Source organism: Myotis myotis, unplaced genomic scaffold, assembly GCF_014108235.1.
Source record: "Myotis myotis isolate mMyoMyo1 unplaced genomic scaffold, mMyoMyo1.p scaffold_m19_p_3, whole genome shotgun sequence".
NCBI lineage: Eukaryota > Metazoa > Chordata > Mammalia > Chiroptera > Vespertilionidae > Myotis > Myotis myotis.
In genome coordinates this window covers 86,739,026-86,760,680 of record NW_023416335.1, presented here as the reverse complement: position 1 = coordinate 86,760,680, position 21,655 = coordinate 86,739,026, and the positions used below count along the sequence as shown (strand labels likewise).

Below are 21,655 nucleotides of genomic sequence, written 5' to 3'. Positions count from 1 at the left end.
GGCAAGATCCGGGAATGAGGGACATTTGTAATACTGTCTACAATTAAAAAAATACATGCCCCAGCTGGTTTGGCTCAGTGGATTATATATTTTGGTTTGACCTGTGGACTGAAGGATCACAGGTTCAGTTCTGGTCAAGGGCATGTACCTTGGTTGTAGGCCAGTGATGGCGAACCTTTTGAGCTCGGCGTGTCAGCATTTTGAAAAACCCTAACTTAACTTGGGTGCCGTGTCACATATAGAAATTTTTTGATATTTCCAACCATAGTAAAACAAAGACTTATATGTTTGATATTTATTTTATATATTTAAATGCCATTTAACAAAGAAAAAAACAAAAAAAATGAGTTCGCGTGTCACCTCTGACACACATGTCATAGCTTCGCCATCACTGTTGTAGGCTCTATCCCTGACCCTGGGCGGGACACATGCCAGAAGCAACCAGTTGATGTGCCTCTCTCACATCAATGTTTCCTTCTGTGTGTCTCTCCCCTTCCCTTTCATTCTCTCTAAAAAATCAATGGAAAAAAATAGCCTTGGGTGAGGATTAACAAAAAAATACATAGCACATTATTATAAAAACTAGAGGCCTGGTGCACAAAAATTTGCGCACTAGGGGCGGGGGGTCCCTCAGCCCGGCCTGCGCCCATTTGCAGTCCAGGACCCCTTGGGGGATGTCCACCTGTTGACTTGGGCCCACTCCCTGGGGGATCAGGCCTAAGCTTACAGTCAGACATCCTTGCAGTCAGCCCTCGGGGGATGTCCAACTAAAAGCTTAAGCCCCCAAGGGATCAGGCCTAAACTGTTAGTTGGACATTCTTAGTGCTGCCACGGAGGTGGGAGAGGCTCCTGCCACCACCTCTGTGCTGGCCAGCCATGAGCCAGCTTCTGCCTGAGTGGCACTCCCCATATGGAAGTGCACTGACCACCAGGGGGCAGCTTCTGCATTGAGCATCTTCCCCCTGGTGGCCAGTGTGCATCATAGCAACCGGCCATTCTGCTGTTCAGTCAATTTGCATATTAGCCTTTTATTATTATTATATAGGATGTCCCTATTTCCCCCCTTTTGCCCCCTCTACCCAGCTCTTGCCCCCCACTTCTCTCTGGCCATCACCATACTGTTGTCTGTGTCCATGGGTTGTGCATATATTTTCTTTGGCTAATCCCTTCTTTAAATTCACTTCTTTAAATTTTATTTTCAGATAAGTGCTTGTAACTGCACTATTATATATTTTCTATTATATCATTTAGAATTAAGATATTTTTCAGCCGAACCAGTTTGGCTCAGTGGATAGAGCGTCGGCCTGCAGACTGAAAGGTCCCAGGTTCGATTCCAGTCAAGGGCATGTGCCTTGGTTGTGGGCACATCCCCACTGGGGGGCATGCAGGAGGCAGCTGATCCATCTCTCTACCCCTCTCTCTTCTTCCCTATGGAAAAATCAATAAAATATATTTAAAAAATATATGGATGGATGTTTCTAACTCTCTACCCCTCTCCCTTCTTCTCTGTGGAAAATCAATAAAATATATTTTAAAAAAATAAATTAAAAAGAAAAAAAGATATTTTTTAATTGAACCCTTGTAAATTTTAGCACAATTTAATAAATTATGCTAGAAGCAATTAGGAGATTTTTCATGTAATGCAGATACATTTCAATTAATATTTTATTAATTTTTAATTTTTTAATTTGAAATAATCTCATACATATAAAAAAACTGTAAAATACTACAGCATATTATATCTACCCTTCACCCAATTTCTTAGATGTTAATAATTTAAACATAACCATTATACAACTAACAAAATTTGGAATATATTTTTCTTATAATCTCTTTGGTGTTACTTAATCCATTTACTTTGTTTTTGTTAATCTTCACCCAAGGATATTTTCCATTGAATTTTAGAGAGAGTGAAGGGAAAGGGAGAGACACATTGATTGGTTGTCTCCTGCACATGCTCTGATAGGGACTGGGGATCAAGCCAGCAACTGAGGTACATGCCCCTGACTGGAATCGAACCTGGGACCCTTCAGTCCACGGGCTAATGCTCTATCCACTGAGCAAAACAGGCTGCAGCTTAATTCATTTACTTTTAATCTATATGTGTCTTTATATTTAAACTGAGTTTTGTTTTCGATTCACCCTCATAATCTGTCTTTTAATTGGTGCATTTATGCCACTGACTTTCGGAGTGCTTACTGATAGAGTCACTGCCATATCAGGTGGCTTCTGGGGCTTCTGGGGCCGGCGTGCCTGCGGCCCAGGACCGGATCCAATCATGGGCGGCAGGCAGGTGGCTTCTGGGGTCGCACACAGGGGCATGGATGGCGGCTGGCACTGGCAGCTGGCACTGTCCCGCCCTGCCTGCAGTATGCAAATTATCCACCATCTTTGTTGGCGGTTAATTTGCATATCGTGCTGATTAGCCAATGGAAGGCGCAGTGAAGGTACAGTCAATTACCATCTTTGTCTATTATTAGATAGGATTAAATCAGGACTTAGGAACACAGGGGAAATAAGAGTGAGAAATAATAAGATGAGGGTAAAGTTAATATGCCAAATGCATGCCAGAATGTGACACATCATTCATAGAACTGAAGCACAAATGTATCACTTACCTTCACTACCAAGAGGGAAACATTACCACATTGTGTTTCATAAAACACTAGTTTTGGGAGATGTTCATAGCAGTTCCATCAGAGGTGGGGAGCATGTATCCCACTAACTTGTTCAACACCTGCCTTTTTCACTAGGTACTAAGCTCACACATGTATTCTCTGCCTAGAAAAGTGACTGGCTCCTAACACCCGGCCCTTGATAAGTTGCGGTGCATACTGTTGCTCAGAAAGCCAGTCTGTGTTCCCCCTCCTTCTAGGGTTCCTTCTTATCCTGCAGAAAACTAGATTGTTGTCCTGAGTGCAAAATTGGTTTTGCCTTTCAGAGGTACTTGAGAGACATTTGGAGCGTGAAACTGTTTCTGGATTTTTGTTTTGTTTTGTCTGTCTTTGCTGTTTTGTGGTGACAAGTAAGGTCATGGAAATGTGAGGGTTTTGGCATGAACACAAAGTATTCAACTTATTGGATATTGACAAGCAGTTGTGGTTGGAGCAGCAGGAATAAAGAGTTGTCGGGCTGAGTAGCTCTAGTGGTGGCCTCATTGGTAGTGCCGCCCTTGGGAGGGTCCATTCCGTGGTCATCTGGAAGTCATTTCTATAATCATAGCCAAGCACCTGCTCTTGCAGTCCCCAGTGACTTCTGTAGGCACTTAATTCCCTGCATTAAATATTCTTGCTTAAAACACCTAGAATAATTGCTGTTTTCTACACTTTTATCCTAATTGAGATCTGACTACAATATTTGCTGAAAATTTAATAAGTGTAGCCAAGTAAGTTTGAGGGATATTAAATTAGCACATCAAAGACTGTAGAAGTCCCACAATAAAGAAACTAGATTAACTAATTATCTCAACTTTCCCCAACATATTTATCAGACCACTTGAACAAGTGGGGTGATGTTGTAAATATTAGAATATTTTGATGCTATCGTAAATATGAGAAAGTTTGTTTCTGGACTCTCTAGGCTATTCCATTCCTGTGCTGATACTACATTGCCTTAATTAATGTAGCTTTCTAAAAATTATTTTTAAAAATTCTATTTTAATTGTTTATTGGTTACTGGTTAGTTTTTAATCTTATGAATACTGAATTGTGTTATGTAGTTTTTCCCTACCTGATGTTCCTCAAAACACCATCCCACTTGTTCAAGTGGTCTGATAAATATGTTGGGAAAAGTTTAGATAAACAATATGAAATTGTAAAATAAAAGTTTGTCAAAGAAAGGCTTGATGGAAACCAAAATGTTCATCAGGGATATTGGCCTGTAATTCTCTTTCTTTTCAGTATCTTTATCTGGTTTTGGAATTAGGGTAGTGCTGGCCTCATAAAAAGAGCTTGGAAGTGTTCCTTCCTCCTGGATTTTTTGGGGAAATAGTTTGAGGAGGATAGGTGTTAGTTCTTCTTTGAATATTTTATAAAACTCCCCTGTGAAGCTGTCTGGACCAGGGCTTTTGTTTGCTGGGAGTTTTGCTTTGTTTTTTTATTACTGCTTCAATTTCATCAGTTGTTATCTGCCTATTTGGGTTTTCTTATTCTTTTGGAAGGTTGTTTTTTTCTAGGAATTTATCCATTTCATCCAGTTGTCCAGCTTGTTGGCATATAGCTATTCATAGTATTTTCTTACAGTCCTTTGTATTTCTGTGGTGTCAGTTGTTATTTCACCTCTTTTGTTTCTGATTTTGATTATTTGGGTCCTCTCTCTTTGTTTCTTATGAGTCTGGGTAAAGGTTTATCAATCTTGTTTATCTTTTCAAAGAACTAGCTCTTGGTTCATTGAACTTTTGTATTGTTTTTTTAGAGGTTTCCATAATCTTGCAGGAGGGAGTGCTACAGGCCCTACTAAACTGCATTCATCATTCATAATTAAGTGCCCTTGTTACAGAAGAGCAAAGAAATACCAAGCACGCTTCCTAGAGAAAGGGAGGAACCCATTAATTAACACTAGTGGACTCCGGGAATAATTTCCAAATCAGAGTGAAGTAACATGCAGAGGCTTCGCTTTTTATAACCTTCTGGGGTCATTGTCTTGCAGATATGGTTCCACCCCCTTTCATGAGCTTACAGGAAGGCCCCCAGGTGTTGAAGATCTGTCCTGGGGCCAGGGATAACGACCGTCTCCTCCCCCCCCATCCCCCCCCCCCCCCCGCCACCGCAGGGCAATGCATTGTTCACAGTTTTTATGGCCTGACACACCTTGCAAGACAGTTTCCTCCTCACCCTTAAAAGCCAGCTAGGATGCATTCAAACTTGATTACATGGTTGTTACTAATCATGGGTGCAACTTGAGGCTCACGGAGACAGGGCAATTGTGTCTGTTGGGGAAATAAAAAAAATATCCTGCTCCCTCCCTGGCAAAAAAAAAACACACCTCACTGCAATGGTAATAGAGAAAGAAAACAGTTTTATTATTGAACTAGAGGCCTGGTGCACAAAAATTTGTGCACTCCGGGGGCGGGGGGGGTGTCCCTCAACCCAGTCTGTGCCCTCTCGAAGTCTGGGACCCCTTGGAGGATGTCCACCTGCTGGCTTAGGCCTGCTCCCCAGGGGATCGGGTCTAAGCTGGCATTCAGACATCCCTCTAGCAGCCCAGGAGCCCTCAGGGGATGTCCACTTGCCAGCAGGGAACAGGCCTAAGCTGCAGTCGGACATCCTTAGTGCTGCTGAGGAGGTGGGAGAGGCTCCTGCCACCACCGCTGTGCTGGCAGCCATCAGCCTGGCTTATGGCTGAGCAGAGCTCCCCCTGTGGGAGTGCACTGACCACCAGAGGGCATCTCCTGTATTGAGCGTCTGCCCCCCGGGGGTCAGTGTGTGTCATAGTGACCAGTCATTCCCAGTTGTTCTGCTGTTAGGGTCAATTTGCATATTACCCTTTTATTATATAGGATAGAGGCCTGGTGCACTGGTGGGAGCCGGCTGGTTTGCCCTGAAGGGTCTCCGGATCATGGTGGGGGTCCCGCTGGGGTGCCTGGCGGATGAGGGGCTGATGGCTGTTTGCAGGCTGGTCAAGTCCCCCAGTGGGGATCCTCACCCCATGGGGGTGCAGCCAGCCTGGGTGAGGGGCTGAGGGCTGTTTTCAGGCTGGACACAGCCTCTTCAGGGTAGGGGGTCCTACTGGAGTGCCTGGCCAGCCTGGGTGAGGGGCTGAGGGCCATTTTCAGTCTGGCCAAAGCCCCTTCAGGGTGGGAGTCCCCAGTGGGATGCCTGGCCAGCCTGGATGAGGGGCTGAGGGCCCTTTTCAGGCTGGCCACGCCCACAGGTTAGAAGCAGGTACCTGGGATTTATTTAACTTCTATAATTGAAACTTTGTAGCCTTGAGCAGAGCTCAGGGCCGGCCAGGGCAGGTGGGAAGCTTGGCTTCCTCCATTGCTGGGGGCAACCCAAGCCTCCTGCTCACTCCAGCTCCGTGGCCGCTGCCATCTTTGTGATGGAGTGAGGGAGTGGTGGTTAATTTGCACATTACTCTTTTATTAGATAGGATAAGCATAAAGCCAGAATGTGATGTGCATCACAGGGAATCCACTAAGATTGCAAAGACAGAAAGGAATCTCACCCTTTTCTATAGCCAGGCAGTCATAACTGTTACCTAAGTTCTCAAAATAAACACTAACTAGTCCTGACGGCACCATATTTCACACAAAGTTCGTCCTAGAGTCACCTGGCAACTGGGGCTTCCTGTGTTATCTAATTGGCTTTAACCTAAAGAAAAACAAACTTCTCAGTGTCTTTATAACAGGAGGTAGGCTGTCAAGTTCAGCTCCTGCTCTCCTGCAAAGACTGGTCATTACTTTTCAAAGACAAAGACATTCCCAAGTCCTAAAGTTGGCAAAGGGATTATTTAGCTTTTGAAAAGATTTGCATACATTTCAAAGAGAGAAAATAACTTACAGATTTTTTAAGTAAATACTCTAAGAAAAGGCAGTGAGGAGAAATGTCTTCCTTTATTTTCAACAGAAAGAATCAAGCCTCTTATTTTTATGTATGTATGTATGTATTTATTTATTTATTTTGTTGACACTATTACAGATGTCCCCAGTTCTCCCCCTTTGTTCACCTCCACCCAGCCCCTGCCCCCCCCGCCTTCCCTCTGGCTTAAGCCTCTTATTATTTTTTTATTTAAATTCTTTATTGTTTAAAGTATTACATAAGTCTTCTTTTTCCCCCATTGACCTCTCCCTGGCCACCCCCACCCCCCACTCTCGCACATGCCCTCACTTCCTTCTCCTCCCTTCCCCCTCCCCCCTCCCCCCCTTGTCTGTGCCCATTGGTTATGCTCATATGCATGCATACAAGTCCTTTGATTGATCTCTTACCCCCTCTTACCCCCTCACCCCCCACCTTCCTTCATAGGTTGGACTGTATGTTCAATGCTTCTATCACTCTGGTTCTATCTAAGCCTCCTATTTTTAATTTGTATTTGTGTTTACAGGCCCAAGAGGTGGCAGCAAAGGGGGGCATTTCCACCTCCTGCTCACTCGGAACTGTCCCATCTTGATCCAGGCTCTGGGACAAGGGACACAGAATGCACGACCATGTCACTCCTGTTGATTTCCCAATAGTTGTAGGAAAGCCGGGGCTGGGGCTTCTGGAAGGGAGCGGCACCCCAGCCTTGTGAGTCATATTGGTACTGAGGAAAGTGCAAGTCCTGTTCAGGGTGACCTCACCACCCCGCCTGAGGCTGGGGCTGGGGAACTTGAGGCCAGAAGGCAAGGCAAGGTCCTGGCCCACCCACGTGTTGAGGATGGAGCCTGGTCTACTTTCAAGAACACAACTAGCCCAACCCCACCAGGAAGTGAGTGTTGAACTGTGAGAATGAATAACTGAAAATCAAAACTCAGCAGGATCTAAGCAAAACTTTATGTTCAACAGAAAGTAGGAACTCCCCGTGGTTCCTACTTTCACCAAAAGATTGATTCTAATTGAGAGGGAAGGAGAAAAATATTCAAAATCAGTGACTCAGAAAACAGAAACTCAGCCTCAAATTCAAAGGAGTAATTCAAAGAAAAGAAGAATCAAAATTGCAGAATGATATGGTCATAATCCAGAGACAATTTATATGCATGATGCCTCCTTTTATTTGAAGAATTGAAGTGCTCTCCAAAGTAGAAACAATTCTTTCTCTACACCGTGTTTACAAAAGAGAGCACCATTTTGGAAAACAAGACAGAAATCACCACTTATTTTTTCCTAAGCTTCCTTGTGTTGCATCTCTGAAATACACATATGTGTGTACACATAAATGTGTATCTGAGCAGAGGAGCAGGACAGAAGCCACTCCATTGGCCCCCCACCTCCTACTTCCATGTTCCTGGAGTGCTGTGACCTGCCTCACTGGGAGACAAGGGCTGGAGCTGTCTTCAAGGACTGCCCTCTCATTTAGTTGGCAGCAGATAAGGGAGTGGAATTCCCAGTCAAAAGTGCTGGATGGAGCTGGAGAGCATTATGCTAAGTGAAATAAGTCAGTCTGAGAAAGACAAATATCACATGATCTCACTCATTTATGGATTATAATGAACAACATAAACTGATGAACAAAAACAGATTTGGAGACAGAGAAGCATCAATGAGATGCTCAAACGTCAGAGGGAAGGGAGGGGAGGGTGGGGGTAAGGGGAGAGATCGACCAAAGGACTTGTATGCATGCATATGAGCATAAGCAATGGATGCAGACAACAGGGGATGAGGGTGCTGGCAAGACTGGGGCATGAGGGGACAATGGGGGGGATAAAGACACATTTGTAATACCCTAATCAATAAAAACTTTTTTTTAAAAAATGTAAAGATGATAGTTTCAATTATCCTTTTAAAAAAAGAAAAGAAAGTGCTAGCTTTGTCTGGCTGGTGTGGCTTAGCGGTTGAGTGTCGACCCAGGAACCAAGAGGTCGCTTGTTTGATTACTGGTCAGGCACATGCCAGGGTTGTGGGCTCCATCCCCAGTATGGGACGTGCAGGAGGCAGCCGATCAATGATATTCTTCTATCATTGATGTTTCTCTCTCTAAAAATCAATAAAAAAAAATTTTTTTTTTTAAAAAAGAAAGTACTAGCTTTGATCTGTTGCCGCTTTTGCTCCCTGGAGGGCAAGCTCTCCTGTGGTCTTCAGGGAAGATTCTGAAAAAGGATGAGGTCCCACCCTCCCTCCAGATCCATCAGTGTCAGGTTGGAAGTAGAAATAAGGACAGGAGCCCTGGAGCGGGCAAGACCAGGCCACAGCCTGGCTAAGTAGAGCACCTTTGCCCTCCTCTGGGCACTGGCTCTGGGCTCTGTACCTGTTCTCCTTGGCCCTCTCTTGGGCCTCAACCTTTCCAAGGGCTCCCGCCATACTCTACCACTTGTGCCAGCCCTTCCGCACTCAGTCCCCACTTAGCACCCCCCTTCTATATAAACTAAAAGGTAGTTCTGAGTGTGACATGTTCTAGAAAGAGAATGTATGGCTTTTTGTTTTGTTTTTACTACAGAAGATGCCTGAAGTATATGTTTGTGCTGCCATTTTGGCTCTCAATCCAATGAGCCTCTTGGTGTTCTCATTTTTAAAATTTTATTCTAGACAGTTCAGAGGATCTGGGGACTCTGCCACACATCCAGTTCAATAGTTAAATCAGTTTTCATTATTCACCCAGGTATTTAATGAGTAACTCTCAGTATCTCATATTGTTCCAGGCTTTGTAGAGACCCCAAAGAATGTAAGAATGATGCCTCATCACTTGGAATTTACACCATATCTGGGGAGACCACATACCAACACGTGGAAGTGTCCCAGTTCAGGCATGGATGTTCGGAGGGAGGATAAACATGGCTGCAGTGTGCAGGTAAAGCTTCCTGCAGAGGTGGGATCTGAAGGTTATTTATTTATTATTTATTTATTTTTAATAGCAATAATCACACCTCAGATAAACCTCATTGGCTAGGATACTGCCACTGCGCAAAGCTGAAGGTCCTGTAATAGTGGACAGAATTTGAACAGGAAAACATCCTAAGCCTAAGGAACAGCAAGGGTGTAGGGAGGCTTCCATAAGTTTGTGTGACCTGGAGGACGGCTGCCACTGTTGGGGTCCCTACTATCACTACAAGGACCTCCAGCTCCCATGGAAGCTTGATGAGCCAGAGCACAAAAGTAGGGGCATCAGAAGTCCCAGGACGGGGCCACGGAACCTTGCATCCTGTGAGAAGCAAACATCTCAGAAGCAGTGAGGTAGGTGGAAGGCTGTCAGAGTTGCCCTTGGACTCTGAGGCTCTCAAACCCCACCTTCCACCCAGAGACTTGTATATTTCACCTTCCGGAACTCACCACGGGTAATTCTACGTGACTAATTTGATGTTCACTCTCCCCCAGTAGAAGATGGACCATCAGGGAATGGTGGTCAACCCTAACTGGGCATGGGTCTGATGATATTTTGCTTTGTTGTCCTTCTTCCCAAATCTTATCCAGGGGCATAATAGAAGGAGACTTTCTGGGGCTTATTTTGACTAGAGACACCTGCCTTCAAGGATTTGGGGTTGTTAGCACTCTCAGAGCTACCTGCTGGTACCCTTGTACACTCTGCCTCATCCAGCAAGAAGTACACACTTGGAGCTGGACGAGAGCCTGGTCCATGCTGGTGTCAGCAAGGAGGCTGGGCCAAAGCAGGGGATTATCAAGAGATGGGAAGAATGCCCATAGCAGGATGGGGCTGCTGCGGTGATAGGATGTCCATTCAGACCAATGGTGTCAAGAGTATGCACATCAGTCAAAAGACACCCTGCTCACCCTCTTGTCCCCCTGCCTTCAGGACATGTTCCTAAGGACAGATCTCAGCATAGCAACCTTCTGCCAGGACCGCAGGAAGGCTCCATGCCACATATCAAAATTCACCAGGCGGTCTGCAACATGGCAAATAGGCCCTTTCCCATTATGGAGTCACAGAAATGTTGAGGAAACTGTCACAAAATAAATATTTATTTCATGTATGCTGTCCCTGCACAAAATAAAGGGAAGTCCTCAGTGGCAGAAATGAAGAGAAAAACAACAGCTGAAGCACTTAGGTGTAAATTGGAAGCCTGGAGTCTGTGGGGATCTTAGAGGAGCCAAATTTAGGTGCTAGGGACTGAACTGAGTTAATAACACTTGAAAAGGAATGGGACCTGTGGCCTTAGCCTTGCTTGGAGAAGAGAAGCTTTTACTTTTTTATTTTTTAAAAAATATATTTTATTGATGTTTTACAGAGAGGAAGGGAGAGGGATAAAGAGCCAGAAACATCGATGAGAGAGAAACATCTATCAGCTGCCTCCTGCACACTCCCTACTGGGTATGTGCCCACAACCAAGGTACATGCCCTTGACCAGAAACGAACCCGGGATCCTCGAGTCCGCAGGCCAATGCTCTATCCACTGAGCAAATCCGGTTGGGGCAGGAGAGAAGCTTTTAATCTGAGCTCAGCAGAAAAGCAAAAGCATCAAAGAGATGCCCCTTCCTTAGAAAGGGATTAGAAAACACTTCCCACCAGCTCAGGGGAGTATGAGGAAGCAAATGGTCTAGTTTGGGTGCAAAAGAAAAAGATCACCTGTCAGAAATTGAATTCCTAAGGCCTGTGCCCTGAAAGAGTGCAGAGTCCAGATTTATACTACCTGTGAGGCCCATAATTCCCAAGCAGAGAAATTAACATAAAATTTGGTTAAATAATTGAAGCCTCTAGGATCCTACTAGATAATGCGTAACCACTCTGTATAGAAACAGTCTCAAAGCAGAGCACATGAGAGTCACACAGGAAAAACAAATCCTACTGAAAATGAGCTCACAATAAAAAGTGACAGCTCATGTGAGGAAATGAGCCTCCGGGAGTGGGAACCAGCAGGTGCAGCTGGTTCTCAAGGACTGCAGACAATGGAACCATCTGAAAGAAGCCATGCACATATTCATACCCAGAATTTCAAAAGCAGAACCTGGTAGTGCTGATCCGTGTTCTAATCCCAACCTGTTCCTCCTGTGTCCACCTTTTTATATCATTCTAATCCTTCCTGCCATCTAGACTCAAATTCTTGAACTGTCATCAAATTCTCCCTCTCTCAGCTTTTCCCCTTAAAAATGGTTCTCAATGTTCTCATCCCCCTTCTTCTCCACTCCTCTGTTACATGATGGCCATTTAGATGATCTCCCTGCATTCCCATCCCCATTGTCCCCTCTTCTCTTTAATCCACCCCAACACTGCCACTAAGTTATCCTCCTAAATGCCAAGTTCAATGATTTTACTTGCCAAAGCCAAATTCTTTTTTTTGTTTTGTTTTGTTTTTTTTTAATATATTTTATTGATTTTTTACAGAGAGGAGGGGAGAGGGATAGTCAGAAACATCGATGAAAGAGAAACATCGATCAGCTGCCTCCTGCACGCCCCCCCTGGGGATGTGACCGCAACCAAGGTACATGCCCTCGACCAGAATCGAACCTGGGACCCCTGAGTCCACAGGCCGACGCTCTATCCACTGAGCCAAACCGGTCAGGGCCAAATTCTTTTTTTTATATAAATTTTTTAAATATATTTTTATTGATTTCAGAGAGGAAGGGAGAGGGAGCATCATTGATTGGCTGCCCCTGCATGCCCTCTACTGGGGATCAAGCCCACAACCCAGGCATGTGCCCATGACTAGAATTGAACCTGGGACCCTTCAGTCCACAGGCTGACGCTCTCTCCACTGAGTCAAACCAGCTAGGGCCAAATTCTTTTTTTAAAATATATTTTTATGGGCTTCAGAGAGGAAGGGAGAGAGAGATATTAAAACATCAATGATGAGAGAGAATCATTGATTGGCTGCCTCCTGCATGCCGCTTACTGGGGATTGAGTCCACAACCTGAGCATGTGCCCTTGACTGGAATTGAACCTGGGACCCTTCAGTCTGCAGGCCAGCACTTTATCCACTGAGCCAAACTGGCTTGGGCCAAAGCCAAATTATCCTATATAATAAAAGCCTAATATGCTAAATGTCCAGTTGTTCATTCAACCAATCAAAGTGGAATATGCTAATAATATGCTAAGGCTGCTCAACCACTCGCTATGACATGCACTGACCACCAGGAGGCAGATGCTCTGATCAGTAGGGTAGCTTGCTGCTGGGGTCTGGCCGTGGAGCCCTCCCACGGTCCCTCCCTGGCTGGCCAATCTCCCGTGTCCCTCCCCAGCCCCAATTGTGCACTGGTGAGGTCCTTTGGCCTGGCCTGCACCCTCTCACAATCCAAGACCCCTTGGGGGATGTCAGAGAGCTGGTTTTGGCCTGATCTCGCAGGCCAGACCATGGGATCCCACTGGTGCATGAATTCGTGCACCGGGCCTCTAATTGATTATGAAAGTTAATACCTTCCCCAACTTGAATCTAAACATTTTTTCCTGTTTTGTTCCCTATTATAATATAATCACTCCAACCTGCTATTTCAGCCATTCTGGCTTACTTATCTTCCTACCCTTTCCCTCATGCTTCCAAGCAGTCTCCTCCTTCTGACTAGACTGCTCCCTCATCACATCTGCTGACTGAAAGTGAACCTTAGCTTAAACCTTTAGAAGCATGATGTGAAAGAATGAAGGCATCATTACAGCTAGATACATCTGGTTTCAAGTCCCAGGTATGTCGCTTAATAGCTCGAGAAAGTCACAACCTCTCTGACCCTCAGTTTCTAACCATGCTACTTTGCAGAATTGGGAGGATTAGAGATAATCTACATACTAGTAAAGCGCTCAACAGAGAACCTGGCCCCCAAAAGTGCTCAATAAACAGTTGCTGAATTGAATCTCTATCTTCACATTTTTATGGAAGCTATGTCTTCACTGCTTCCCCAGCCAGAGCTCCATGATGCCTGAGGCCTTGTCATATTTGTCTTTGCATCTTTGCACTTTCCTGTGACTAGCATAGGAAATCTTGAAACATGTCAATTGACAAGTAGTGAAAGAACGAGGCATGCCTAACCTGAAACTAGAAGGGGAGATTTTGGGTAGAGGGCCCAGATGTTGGAGGGGTATTGAGCGCCAATCTATACTGCGTCACTCCAGAGAGGGCAGAACCACCACCAGGAGCCACAAGGAGGCTGATGCTAGCCAGGGTAGGAAGGAATCGCCAACCTTTAGAGCTGTTTAATATGAGAGCAGGTATCAAATGTAAGTTGTGTGCCATAAAAAACCCTCAGATTATAGGAAGTATTTGCTAGTAATAATGAGAGAGGCTGATTGCTGTCATACTGATCTTCAAAATACACACCTCCCATCTAGAGGGCTTGGTTCATAGCTAAAAGCTCAGTGCTTTTTTTTTTTTTGCCACAAATTCAAGGCTCTACATATTTTTTATTAAATGAATAAATAAATGAAGTCATTGATCAATCTTATTTTTAAGGAAAGATATGTGCCACAAGGAGAAAAAAAAAAAGAAGGAAAAACATGAAGGGTTTAGAAAAAGACCAGCACAGGGTGACAAAAGGGAAGAGAACAGTGAGTCAGGGTCAGAGAAGAGGATCACGTTGGGAAGGCTGGAACTCCCTTGCCCAGGGCGGAGCACCATGCCCTTCTAAACCCAAGATGTGACTCACCTGCTCGATTCCGCTCATGTTGGCTGATCAGAGTGATCATGGCACATACCCAGCGACACCAGGAAAATCACTCATAAGATCTTGATCATGTCTAGATGATATTATGATTTGATTTTGAAACGCCTTTTTTTCCCCATGAATTTAGGTCTTAATTATTATCCTCTATTATTACAATTATTACTTGTTGCTCTGTTACTACAATTGCTTAGTTCACACTTGGTAATGAGTTTTTCAAAAATATGATTTATTGATTTTTTTTAGAGAGGAAGGGAGAGGGAGAGAAAGAGAGAGATCCATCACTTGCCTCCAACACAGACTCTGGCTGGGGACTGAACCCGCAACCTGGCATGTGCCCTGGCCATGAGTTGAACTGGCAACCTTTTGGTGCATGGGACAATGTTCAGTCAACTGAGCCACACTGCCCAGGGTGGCAATGAGTTATTAAATGAAGTGCATTAAGGTATTATTTTTTTTTCTTTAGAGTATCATGATTCAAAAACAGTTGATTTTCAACAGTGACACCAAGTCCCAAGGGAAAAAAAAATCCTGTCCAAGCATAGAAGGGTTTCTTATTTGATAAACTGAGCTTATAATTCTCAGGGATAAGCTGGTTCTCCCAATTCCCATGAGCAAAGATAAGCTGCTCTGAGTCAAGACTTCTTGCTCTCTGCACTCACTGCCCCTCGGTGCTCACCAGGAGACACAGTGGCTGTGGGATTTCAGGAGGCTCCCTAGGCTCTGCAGCGCCTGGGGCAGCCCCGCTCCGGTGAGGGCACTGCAGGCCCGGAGCTCCCAGCAGCGGCCCTGGAACCTCTCCAAGCCCAGCTTGTCTCTGATCTCCAGCAGGGGCAGAGCACCAGGCATCTCCTGCTTGTTGGCCAGCACCAAGAAAGGGACGCTGGCCATGCTGGGGCGGTCCAAGACTTCCGCGAGCTCAGCCCCTGCCTCGGGCAAGCGGGCTTTGTCTGTGCTATCCAGCACATACACAAGGACGTCTGCTCCTTCCAGGTAGTTTTTCCAGCTGGCCCTGAGCTGGGCCTGCCCCCCGACATCCCAGAGAGTCAGAGACACATGCCCCGGGGCTTCCAGAGGCTCCACATTGAAGCCAATGGTGGGCAGGGTCTCCACCAACTGGTAGCCCTTCAGTTTGTACAGGAGCGTGGTCTTGCCTGCTGAGTCCAGGCCCATCATCACCACCTGCGCTTCCGCCTTGTGACCTCGGGACTTCACAGAGCCCATGGTGGCCCCTGGCAGATCCTGGGGAGAAAGGCCAGGTGCACACATCAGCCATTCTTTTCTGAAGGAACACACAGATCCATGCAGGCACATGGAAGAGGAGGTTCTATTTCAAAAATAGGAAGTGTCTTGACAGTTTCAAACACAGGCCTGGGCTCTGACGGCCAGGAAGTGAGGGTGTGAGTCACCCTCAGCTGGCCCCTAGCTGGGCAGCCTCCTTCAGAGAAGAGCTCAGGACTCTGGGAGACAAGGAATGTGGGCTCACATTCCCTGGGAGGCAAAACAAAGTCCCAGTTAGGCAAACCCAGTTCAATAGAAACGACTGGAAGGTGTCTGCAAGTCTTGGTAGTCTGTGCGGCTAGCCTCTGTTTTCCTCCTGGTAAGCCTAAGCCCCGAAAGGGAGCGGCCTTGGGCTCAGTGCACTGAGTGAAGGGGACAGCGGCTCCTGGTCGCTTCGCTGCCTTTGGAACACCCCGCAGGCCAGCACCGTGTCCTGGACACAGGGGCTATTTATAAATACTGTTGGCTGGGGACAACCTTACCTTATCAGTCAGGGCAGAGTGGTTCCCTCCACTGTCTTACCAAAGTAAATTACCTCTCCCGTTTTTCACAAATCCCCTTTTTCAAAAATCAAACATTTTAAGACTAAGACCTGATCCTAGTTCAGTCAGCGGAAGCCTTGGCTGGGACAGTGAAGGGACACCTCACCCGAGGAATATATTTCAGCTGCCCCTGGAGGAGGAAAATAAGACAGCCTGTTCATTCCTCATGCCAGGGAGAAGAATGAAAATTGCGGTTACCTCGGTGCCGTGAGCCGGAGGCCGCAGCTCCTCCGGCAGCGTCTTCTCCCCCGCAGCTGCTCGTCGGTAATGTCCCAAGATCGAGCTGTGAGGTAAGTTGCTGTTTCTCCTTTTTCTGCTTCCTTTTCCCAGGTGGCTGTGGGGTGGGAGGGCTGTGAAGCCCGTCTGCCAGCTCTGGGGCTGCCAGCAGTTCTGCCGCCGGGGATGTGCCACAAATACACCCCCAGCGCTCCAGCCCTTAATGAGCGAGGTCCAGCACCACCTCAGTGTTGCGGCAGCTTGGACTCCTTGCAGAAGGAAGGGGCCACGGTCACAGCTGTGCCCAAGTCCAGCCACTTTCTTCTGCTCTTCCTCTCATAATCCTGTGACCTCCTCAGTGGAGAAATCTGAGAATCAGAGTTTTTCCTTCAGCCCGGCTAGCGTGGCTCAGTGGTTGAGCATCAGCCTATGAACTAGGAGGTCACGGTTCCATTCCTGCTCAGGGCACATGCCTGGTTTGTTGGCTCCGTCCCCAGTGTGGGGCGTGTAGGAGGCAGCTGATCAATGATTTTCTCTCATCATTGATGTTTTTATCTCTCTTCCTCTTTGAAATCAATAAAAAATATTTTTTAAAAATGATATTTTAAAAGGAGGAAATATAATTTTCAAAAAATTGTTCCAATGAGGAGCTGTTGATTCTGTAGTGATCTGATTTGGATCTCGAGTTGCAGTGATTTGGCTCTTGTAACCAGTAGCATTTGTGTAGCACTTTCTGCTTTCCACACATTATTTCACTAAACCGTCAAGAACCAAGTTGGAGTTATAATCCTCCCATTTTACAAATGAAGAAACAGGCTCAGACAAGGTAAACAATTTGCTCATGATCTTGCTGGGATTTCTAAGTCACCTCTTTCCTTTGGACATGAGCTACTCACTGAGCAAGTGCTTTGTAAACAGCAAACACCCTATAGCACTTGTTGTTGTCAGGCTACTGTATTTAACAGAAGGAAGCAATTAGGAAAAGTCAGAAACAGAATGTGTTGTGCACACCACTGTGTTTTGCTGTTCTTGATGTTACGTTGTTCTGTTCTTCTGAGTGCCTGGTTGTAGGCTGTAGTCCTTTTGCAAGGGCCAGGGTGTGTGGTGAAAGAAGGGAGAACGGGGGTGGAATTATTGGCAAATAAAAGCCAGAGTTGGAGAGTAGCTGAAGCCCTAAAAACATATTTTATTCAAGACTATTGCAATAGGGGGAAACAGACCTCACTGTAGAACTGGGCTCAATTTTGAGTACAACATGGGCAAGTAGGGATTTACAGCCAAGGAGTAGGATGGGGTCAGTGGATGAAAAATTACTAAGAGGAAATATCAGGGATAGTGGGGGGGGGGGGGGGAGTGGCTAAACTGAATAACAGGATTCTTGCTGAAGGCAGGCCAGGGTGCTCAGACATCACCTGGGAAATGATGGCCAAGGCCCTGTATTAGCTGGAGAAATGGGAGCCGGGAAAGCAACAATTACTGTGAATACGACCCAAAGGCCACGGTGGCCTGAGTTACCCTGTCCCTTTCTTCACTCAATCCCATCCTTGCAGCTCAACAAGAAGAGAAGTTTTTCCTTGGACACCCTTGTGTGCGGGGCTTTAGAAGGGCTGCTGTCCGCAGAGGCAACGAGGAGCAGAGGGTAACAGTGTGGGCTTTGATTCGGGGCTGCCTGGGGGCTTGGCCTCTACTACTTAGTTACTATGTCACCTCAAGTTTGTTCTTGAATTTCTCTGTACCTCAGCTTCTTTTTCTGTAAAATGGAGATGATGATATTAATAATAGCACCTAACTTGGAGGGTTATTGGGAGGGTTAACTAAATTAAGCAACATCAGATACTTAGCCCAATGCACTGCATGGTATCTGCATTCAGTAGTTTATTCCTGCTGGGTGTTCAAAGGACAGTGCAATATAAATTCAGTATCTGGCATCATTGGTTTTCTTGGCTTTGTGCATGTTAAACCTGGTATTTTTATTGAAACATTATTCTTACAGTTCTTACTCTTCAGTTAGACATAAGTAATCCTCAGTAGGAACTAATACTTGTCTTTTTCTAGGGTGTCTGAAATTAAAAAACCAGGCAGATCCATCTACTCAGACCCTAACCATGGCCCTAAAGTAAATTGCTTGAAGAAATTAGTTCCCAACGATTATAGATGCAGAGTTTTTGAAGTATGTCCATATTCAAGTGTAGATCAAAGAAGCTCAACTAAAAGGATTGTGGACTGACTGAAATGACATCAAGATTGAGAAAAAAAGGGAATAAGATGATTAAGACTCAAACTCGGGAGGCACTAAGGCAGTGGAAGAACTCAGAACATGTGAAATTCCTTAAATAAAAGTTTATTAACTTTAAAAACAACAACAACAACAAATACTTAGCCCAAATCCAGGCCCCTGGTCTCAGGTTACTAGTATGAAATGAGGAAAGAGGTATGGCCCCGGCTGGGTGGCTCAGTTGGTTGGAATATCATCTCACACACCAAAAAGACTATGGGCTTGATGCCCTGTCAGGGCACATACCTGGGTTGCGGGTTCGATCTCTGGTTGGGGTGCGTCTGGGAGACAACCGATCAATGTTTCTCTCTTTCTCTCTCTCTCTCTTTGTCCCTCCCTCTCTCTAAAATCAATGAACATATCCTCAGATGAGGATTAAAAAGAAAAAAAGGAGGGGTGTGTTTGGTAAGGGACACAACCTTTGTAAACCTGTGGCTGCAGCTACTGGAAGAGGAGCTCTGCTACACTCACTGGCACCAGGAGAGACCAGGGTCTTGGATCCCATCTGTACCATCCCCAGGAAATTAGGCTTCCCAAGAGGGCCCCTGAGCAGAGAGCCCCGTAATTCAGACTGTGAGTTCACAAATAAACTTTTGCCAATTCTCATACAGGTAGTCAGGTCTGGAGGATCAAGGCATACTCATTTCACTCACAAAAAAACCCCAACCAATTTATTAGCCAGAATACAACTTTTCACATTTCCAAGGAGATCCATTTAGGCCCTGAAGTATGGTACCTATTTGCTTTGTTTAACAATGGACAGGTTACTTTGATTTTCTAAATTGTATAAGTCATCCCATTCGATTGAATGCCGTATCGATTGAATGACTATTCCACCGATTGTTATCATACTGGTCTTAGAGAGCACATTCTTCTGTACCTGGAAACAGGACAGCACAATTACCCTAAATTGTTTTAGTGGCCACAGGTGGTACGTTCCAGCTGACTCAGTGGTCCCGAGACCAGGACAGCACAATTACTCTAAATTGTCCTGACAACTCAGTGGTCGGGAGACCCGAGGGCTCTAGATAATGTGTTTCTATCAACTCAGTGATCCAGAGACCCAAAACTGTAATTTAGATAACATGCCTAAGTTTAACCCAGGTTACCCAAGGACTCTAGATAATGTATTTCTGTCAATTCAGTGACCCCGAGACCCAAAACTGTAATTAACATGCTTAATTCTGCATCTGTAATCTGCTTTTTTGCGAGCCAGGTTCCTCATTCCAAACCCTGGGATGTAATCAATACCTTTGTGATTTTTGCCTATATAAGTCTGGTTTTGCCACCATCTTATGGCTATGAGGTTTGGGAATGCCCCCTCATAGTCCCGGATTGCAATAAATGCGACTCTTTAATTCGACTTCTTGAGGCGTCCTTCTGTGATTCGCGGGGTACATTACAACAGCCCAAGATCAGGAACCAGTGTTCCGTGGAGCACCCCCAGAGCAGGCAGCAGGGGGAGGAGCACCACGTGGCAGGCACACCGACACTGAGTAAACCAACCACGGAAACCACGTGCAAACCGGCTCTTTGGAAACAATGGAAAGTTGGTGGTTTTGAAGGATTGTTTATCATGGAACAAAGCCTGGTGATCACTTTCTTTTCTCCTTTCTACAGATAGGTCCTAGGGAGGAGAGGGCTAGAGTCAGAACTGTGTTCCCTGGAAAGTGCTAGCGAAATGCCGACATATTCCTCCTTCCCAGCCCCCTTTTGTCTGGGCTCCATAGTCCTCCTGCCTGTCTGTTTGTCATTTTGTGGCCTCATCTCTAGTCTATCAATTTCTTAACTTGCAATACTCAAGTTGATAACTTACCAACGACTGTATCTATTAATAATCAGGTGTTATTTATATTTCAAATTATCCCTACACAATTCAAAAGGTACAAAAGGGTAGAGAGTCAAGGGAGTTCTTCTCACGCCTGTCCTCCAGCCGTGCAGGTCCTTTCCTGGGAAACAACCCACACCATCAATTTCTTAGGTATTTTCCCAGAGATGGTCTGTGCATATGTAAGCAAGTTTGTAATGTTCATCTTTTTTCCTCCCCAAATGGTAACATACTTGGAGGAATTTAATCACTTTAGTAAATCTTTCAATCAGAATTTCTCAGCCATCTGCTCTGTCAAGGATCGGTGGCAGCAGCCCAGGGATTACCCAACTTCCCCAGCCTTCACCCCCTCTCCTCCCGCTCCCCCAGTGAGTGATGAGAGGGAGCATGCGCAATGTGCAGGTTGTCTTTGGGAGGTATTGTGGTGAGAATCAACATTTTAATCACGCTAAAGTTTAACATTCTCTGAGACGTTTAACTCCGTCTATCACTGTCATTTATTAGGCAATCCTGGGGACCCTAAGCAGTACAGTTGATCCTTGAATAGCAGTGGGGTTAAGGGTGCTGACTTCCCATTCAGTAAAAAAATCATGGATAATTTTGACTCCCCAAAACGTGGAAACCTTATTGATAATATAAACAGTCGATTAAGATATATTTTGGGTTTTTTTGTTTTTATTTGTTTTTATTGATTTCAGAAAGGAAGGGAAAGGGAAAGAGAGATAGAAACATCAATGGAGATAATGACAGTAAAAAAAAAAAAGAAAAAGAAAAAAAAAGAAACATCAATGATGAGAGAGAATCACTGATTGGCTGCTTCCTGCATGCCCCTTACTGGGGATCCAGCCCGCAACCCAAACATGTGCCCTGACCTGAATTGAACCCGGGACCACCTGGTTCATAGGTCGATGCTCAACCACTGAGCCACACTGGCTGGGCTAAGATATATTTTGTATGTTATCTGTATTATATACTATATTTGTACAATAAAGTAAGCTAGAAAAAAAGAAAATATTATTAAGAAAATCTTAAGGAAGAGAAAATACATTTGCAGTACTAAAAGTATTTATTGAAAAAATCTACATACAGGTGAGTGGACCCTCACAGTTCAAATCTGTGTTGTACAAGGGTCCACTGTATACCGGAAGCTGGGATGGCTGCCACAGGTGCAGCTTACGGTGCCTGTCTACAGGGACATGTGTCTTTGGTTAAGCTTTCCCCAGAGAGCACGAGGTCAACTCCAGGATAATTCTGCACAAGAAAGAATGTTTCTTGAATTTGAATTCACCTTTTGAATGACCCAGACATTCATGTAGTTTTTTAAAAGCTCACTCTTTAAAAATT

At 45.2% G+C, this 21,655-nt stretch overlaps 2 protein-coding genes, 1 long non-coding RNA gene, 1 other non-coding gene and 1 pseudogene across 5 annotated transcripts in view; 3 read left to right on the top strand and 2 right to left on the bottom strand.

Moving 5' to 3' along the window:
- Nucleotides 1-8,159, top strand: part of EBPL (EBP like) — a 30,112-nt gene extending 21,953 nt beyond the window's left edge. The window contains exon 5 of one of the 2 annotated variants that reach the window (XR_004966231.1): nt 7,042-7,177. Coding sequence is in view for 1 of the 2 variants with exons in the window: in XM_036300572.1 (XP_036156465.1) it covers nt 7,042-7,171 (130 nt within the window). In the remaining variant the exon portion in view is untranslated. Of the gene's footprint in view, nt 1-7,041 lie in introns of both variants that reach the window. The other variant, XM_036300572.1, reaches the window with a different exon arrangement.
- A 1,298-nt stretch (nt 8,160-9,457) lies between these two features.
- Nucleotides 9,458-9,541, bottom strand: LOC118652179 (annotated as a pseudogene).
- A 4,842-nt stretch (nt 9,542-14,383) lies between these two features.
- ARL11 (ADP ribosylation factor like GTPase 11) lies at nt 14,384-16,552 on the bottom strand. Its single transcript, XM_036301618.1, has 2 exons — nt 16,191-16,552; nt 14,384-15,411 (listed from the first exon to the last, which is right to left on the bottom strand). The coding sequence occupies exon 2, from the start codon at nt 15,391-15,393 to the stop codon at nt 14,845-14,847; it is 549 nt and encodes a 182-aa protein (XP_036157511.1). The 5' UTR covers nt 15,394-15,411; nt 16,191-16,552; the 3' UTR covers nt 14,384-14,844.
- Nucleotides 15,373-19,329, top strand: LOC118651921. The gene is made up of 4 exons (XR_004966365.1): nt 15,373-15,769; nt 16,166-16,282; nt 17,759-17,847; nt 18,264-19,329. It is a non-coding gene; the product is annotated as an uncharacterized LOC118651921 (long non-coding RNA).
- On the top strand, nt 18,055-18,192 carry LOC118652323. Its single transcript, XR_004966570.1, has one exon. It is a non-coding gene; the product is annotated as a small nucleolar RNA SNORA8 (small nucleolar RNA).
- Nucleotides 19,330-21,655: the final 2,326 nt, after the last annotated feature.